We start from the raw sequence: 6,000 nt of genomic DNA on the forward strand, positions 1-6,000 counted from the left end.
CATACTTTGTTGTAATTGGATACAGTTTTTATTTGTAAATAAGGGAGAATTGCATCAATATCACAACTTCTGTAGTATTAACAACAATTGAAACCATTCCAAATATAAATTTCATTCAGTTTCTAAAAGGCTCAATGTAAATCATGTTTCAGTTACCATTATTACATAACTGAATCACTAAAGTCTTTTAAATTCTTTAATGTTGCTGGAAATAAACTATAAGTTGAAAACTAAAACAACAGGGGTGACTTGTTTAGTCTAGAATTAAATCCAGTCTCATATCAAGTGGAGATGAATAAGTACATTTGCATTTTAAAATGTGTGAATGGAATTGAATAACATGGTTGAACATGGACCAGCACAAAAATTTAAATTAGAATTTTTTTGTGCTCATGAGAAATGTCAATAGGTGACTGGACTGGCATGAAAGGATTAACCTTTTCTCAGATGCTTAAAAATGGCTTCTGAACAAACTCCTAAAGTTTGAAAAAGAAAGCCTTATGAAACATATAATGCAAAGAGGACAGTGGAGAGTGCCTTAAACTTGGAATAAAAAAATGAATGAACTGCATCCTTCTCTGTCTTGTGATGAACTGGCGTCCCTTTAAGGGTGTATCCCACTTTCTCCTATTGCTTGATGGAATAGCTTCTGGCTCCCCTACGACCCTGAATTGGATTAAGCGGGTAGAAAATAAATGGATGAAACTACATCTAATTTCATTTGACTCTTTAAAAAATGTGCTTTATATGCATTTATTATTAAGGTGCATATACTACAATAATAGTTCAGGTGGGTAGCTGCGTCAGCATGCGTAGGCTGCAAAGGAACAAGTAATAGGTTTATTCCATGCTGAAAAAAAGAAGAAAGAGAACACAACGTTTCGGCCGTGGAGCCTTCTTCAGGTGTGAGAGAGACAGGGCAGTAGGCAAAGGTAAAGTAGCGGGAGAACAAAGGTTGGGAGGGAGGAGGAGTGAGAGGTGGGAGCAGGGGACAGAAAGAGAGGCCAATCAAGAGGTGTGAAGTCAGAATGGGTGCAGAGAGGTGTGAAATGAAACTACCAATGAATGGAGAAAATTTAAAAGAACAGTAGTCTGTCGTTAAGGGAAGGGAGAAGGTGTGATCCTAGCTGCAGAATAATTTTAGTTTCGGTGGTCTTTCTGATGTATGAGTTCGGAAAACCGTCTTTGAGAACACAGACGGAGAGATTAGAGTGGTCGTGGCCGTCAGAGGTGAAATGAGAAACAATGGGCTTGGAGAGATCTTTAATCTTTACAGCCCTGACGTGTTCTCTGAAACGGTCTACGAGTCTCCTTCCTGTTTCTCCAATGTAGATGGCTGGGCATTTACTGCAAGAGATACAGTAAATAAGGTTGCTGGAGGTACAAGATGCTGTCTGGGTGATCCGGAATTGTCCTGAGGGGCCTTGAATGAGTGTGGTGGTGGCTGTGTATCCGCATTCCTTTGGTGCTTCCTTACCACCCTAACACACTTCCTATCCCCAGGACCATTAACCACAACTTTTCCATCCTACAGGATGATCCCTCCATTGGGGCCCTCTTTTCTGATCGCCCTATCATCTCATATCGTCGACCACCTAATCTGCGTAACCTCCTTGTTCACAGCTCCCTTGACCGCCCTCAACAACCATCCACACCAGGCACTTTCCCTTGCAACAGAGCTCGCTGTATCACCTGCAAATACACAGCCACCACCACACTCATTCAAGGCCCCTCAGGACAATTCCGGATCACCCAGACAGCATCTTGTACCTCCAGCAACCTTATTTACTGTATCTCTTGCAGTAAATGCCCAGCCATCTACATTGGAGAAACAGGAAGGAGACTCGTAGACCGTTTCAGAGAACACGTCAGGGCTGTAAAGATTAAAGATCTCTCCAAGCCCATTGTTTCTCATTTCACCTCTGACGGCCACGACCACTCTAATCTCTCCGTCTGTGTTCTCAAAGACGGTTTTCCAAACTCATACATCAGAAAGACCACCGAAACTAAAATTATTCTGCAGCTAGGATCACACCTTCTCCCTTCCCTTAACGACAGACTACTGTTCTTTTAAATTTTCTCCATTCATTGGTAGTTTCATTTCACACCTCTCTGCACCCATTCTGACTTCACACCTCTTGATTGGCCTCTCTTTCTGTCCCCTGCTCCCGCCTCTCACTCCTCCTCCCTCCCAACCTTTGTTCTCCCGCTACTTTACCTTTGCCTACTGCCCTGTCTCTCTCACACCTGAAGAAGGCTCCACGGCCGAAACGTTGTGTTCTCTTTCTTCTTTTTTTCAGCATGGAATAAACCTATTACTTGTTCCTTTGTATACTACAATAAGCTAAGCCATGCATTGCCTTATAACACAAGAACTTAATCCTGACTGTAAACAGTGGTAGTGGGAGTTCATGTATTGGTGATGTCTCTTTGCCTCAAGACAAAAAGGCTTACCATCAATAATATGAACATTAATTTGACATTGTAATTCTAAAGGAAAATGTCAGGCTATCCATTCCTCAGCTGAAGCTGAGCTGAAAGTGGACCATGCACCAAGACATTGACATACAAGCAGATTTACAGCAGATAACGGATGAATTTGGGATTAAAATTCCAATTCTGGACCTATATCCTATTGAAATTTTATGGCACATGCGATAAAAGCTGATGCCAAAAATGATAGACAATTAAAGAAAATGTTTAGTTGGAGTAATTGGTGCTTTATGAAGTGCCACAGGTTACTGAATCTAAGGGTTCATAGACTCAGTCACATGAGGATATTTACTGTTGGATCAGTTTCATTATGAACTAATTACATTTCAGGTACTGTATAGAACCTAAATTAAGTGAATTTTTGGAAAATAAAAATAGAATTTAATTTTCTCACCCCTGAATGACTCAGATACTCCTTTTTGCATACGAGTCAAAATATGTTCTAAGTGATGTGTTTGTTTTAAAAAAGACAAATATACTCAGGCTTAGAGTAAGGTTGACTTCTGATGACTTTCATTCTGTCTCTTCAGAAAGTATTCACCCCAACAATTGCAAATGTTGTTGTGACCAGAATTTTAAATGCATTGAAATCAGTGTTCTCCTTGTTTCACACAAAATAAACACTTTAAAGGAACAAAAATATAATGTAACAAAAAATTATGAAAAAAATATTGTTTCCAAATGTCTTAGAAATACAGTATTCATCCCCTTTCAAGAGTCTTTTAGAAGCACCTCTTCCCACAATTACAGAATTACACATTTTACACCATTCTTATATTCATACATCTTCTTGGGCATGTCTGTATCAGCTTTACAGATCTGGATTTGGGGATTTTTGCCCATTCTTCTCTCCTGGGAATATTCAACACTCTAGATGTGTTTTATACCCATTCCCAGATCTGTGCCTCCTCACAGCTCTATCACAGAATTGTACAGACAGCTCTTTGGTCTTCATGGTAGGGTTTCTGCTCTGACATGAGCTTTGAAGTTTGTGACTTTATATGGACATATTTCTTCTAAAATTGTGTCAATCAATTGAACTGACCACAGGTGGACTTCATTCACATATTAGAGAGACAAGAAAATAAGTGGATTTGGAGTGTTAGAGCAAATGGGGCAAATATTTATGGAACTGAGAGATTTTTGTATTTTTAAATTACAGACTTTCACTCCACAATGACATAAAAATGCTCATAAATATATTTATATTGTATATTTTATTCTATATTTTATATAGAATTATTTTTTCTATTTGAGATTGCTACTAAAAATGCCAAATGCAAATGTGAAAAAATGGATAGGGGGTGAGTACATTCAGGAGGTATGGTACTGTAGGTACACTTGAATTTTTATTAAAAGACAGAGCTCAGGGTGACTGTAGAAACTATTATTTTTGACTATTTAATATTTGTATTTGTATCATTCTGTTTATGGTTAGACACTGCAATTTATCAAATGTAACCTTGTAACTCTTATTTATAATTTACATGGCTTTACTTATTAAACTCTTTATGCTTAAATATTGGAGTCTCATTACCTATATGTTTTACAAAAATACAGCTGACAGATATCAAGAATAATGGTACTGACAATACGTGTCTCATTAGGTTTATTTCATCCTTACCTTTTTCTTCACCTAACAAAAATCTATTTTTTGAATCCTGACAGGTCATACTACAACTGAAATGAGAGGAGATAAAGGTAATCAACAGTATCTATCTCTGTGACATTTCAAAAAGAAACTGTAAGCAGAAGAGAAGCCCACGCTGACAGCTGAGGAAAGGAGGAGAGTGATGACACTGTTAGGGCTCTGAAGAAGCAAAGCACAGTTCACTGAGATCCAAGGATGTGTGGCATGATGAAGATCTGTCTACAGGAAAATAAATCAATATTATTGACACTTGGGGCCAATCCATAAAATAATTTCAAGCTTTTCATAATAAACGCCACTATGTGTAATTGCCTTCTGTTTGTGTATTTCTTAAAGTGAGACAGTTGTATTTGCTTGTGTTAGTATGATGAGTCATATTACTCTCTTAATCAGTAATTTGTTTCTGAACATTTTTATTGCTTGTAATTGAAACCATATAAAGTTGATATTTTTATTCACAGATTTGTGTAATATCTAACATTTTTAATGTAATTTCATTTTGAAAAATAAGTCCTAAAACAGTTTTGTATTTTTTTTTAGGGAACTGAAACTGTATACAAGAATGGGCTTCCCTATGCATGTTCAGAAGCTTAACACGTTTTCTATTTTGATAAAAATGCTTGTGATTATCCTTTAAATAAGTAAAGCAAGAGGAAGGGAATGACTTGACTTAAACTAATAAAACTTAAACATTTAGTTAACATAAAAATTAAGCTGCAAAGTTTTTTTCTTAATACTTTTGGTTTTGTTGCTTTAAACATTGTTGTCATACTTTAGTAGCAATTAATATTAAAAAAATAGATAATATGAAAGAAAAATTTAAAAGTCATGATTGCGTAAGTATTTAAACCATTTTCTATGGAAAGCCTAAATTAATTTAGTTAAGTTACAAGCCAAACAATCTGATGAGTAGCCAATAGTGGTTAACATTATTTTGGAATAAAAACTCTTTTATAGCTATCTTTATAAGGTCCCACAGTCAGGTAGTGATTTTCAAGCAAGGATTCAACCATGAAGAACTTTTATAGAACTAAAAACTATTCATATCACACATGGGGTTGTCATCAAAGCACCTAAGTGAATACTGCAAACATGGCAAAAGGATTGTGGTAAAAAAAATACAAAATTGTATCTAATGCAATCTAGTTACATCTAACATAAGCCCAAAACAGTGCATCACTCAATCAACACCATCAAGATGGAGGAAACAGGATTATGTTATTGTTCTGTGTTTCATTAGTAGGGATTATAAAGCTTGGCAAGACTGATATGATCATAGAAGATGTGCCATGTCCTGGCACATCTTAAAACTTACTTGAGACCTAAAAATGGGACAAAAAAAATCACCTTTCAGCAGGACAGTGACCCAAAATACAGACCAAAGTTACAGAGTGGCTTAAGAATATAATGGTGAATGTCTAGTCAATCCTGACTTGAAATTTATTGAGAATTTATAGAAAGACATGAAAACTTTGAGCAAATCTGCCAAGATGCATGGACAAAAATTGATTGTGTTGAGATTTACCGAAAAAGACTTAAAGCAGTAATTGCTACCACAGGTGCTTCCACCAAATATTGAGTTCATGGTTCTGAATAATATGAAAATTGAAATGTCCCTTGCTTAAGAGTATTCACCCTTTAGCTTTTGATTACATTTACTGTAACTTATTTTACCCTTAGAAGTCTTCAATATTGTGCGTTCGGGTGCTGAATAAAATAAAAAAATGTGTAGTCATAATTTTGTAATATTACTAAAAGATATACCATAGAAAGGGTTTGAGTACTTTTGCAAGGCACTGTAAATAATCACTTTGAATCATAGATTAAAAACAAGATTGAGAAGGTGTTCAGGTGTT

The 6,000-nt window shown here is 36.2% G+C and overlaps 1 protein-coding gene across 1 annotated transcript in view; it reads left to right on the top strand.

The window, feature by feature from the left end:
* Positions 1 to 4,449, top strand: part of commd8 (COMM domain containing 8) — a 61,294-nt gene extending 56,845 nt beyond the window's left edge. The window contains exon 5 of the mRNA XM_088910474.1: positions 4,162 to 4,449. Within this exon, the coding sequence (XP_088766600.1) occupies positions 4,162 to 4,182 (21 nt within the window). The 3' untranslated portion in view covers positions 4,183 to 4,449. The remainder of the gene's footprint in view (positions 1 to 4,161) is intronic.
* Positions 4,450 to 6,000: the final 1,551 nt, after the last annotated feature.

This window comes from Atractosteus spatula, chromosome 1 (assembly GCF_055471065.1).
Source record: "Atractosteus spatula isolate fAtrSpa1 chromosome 1, fAtrSpa1.hap1, whole genome shotgun sequence".
In the NCBI taxonomy this organism is placed as follows: domain Eukaryota; kingdom Metazoa; phylum Chordata; class Actinopteri; order Semionotiformes; family Lepisosteidae; genus Atractosteus; species Atractosteus spatula.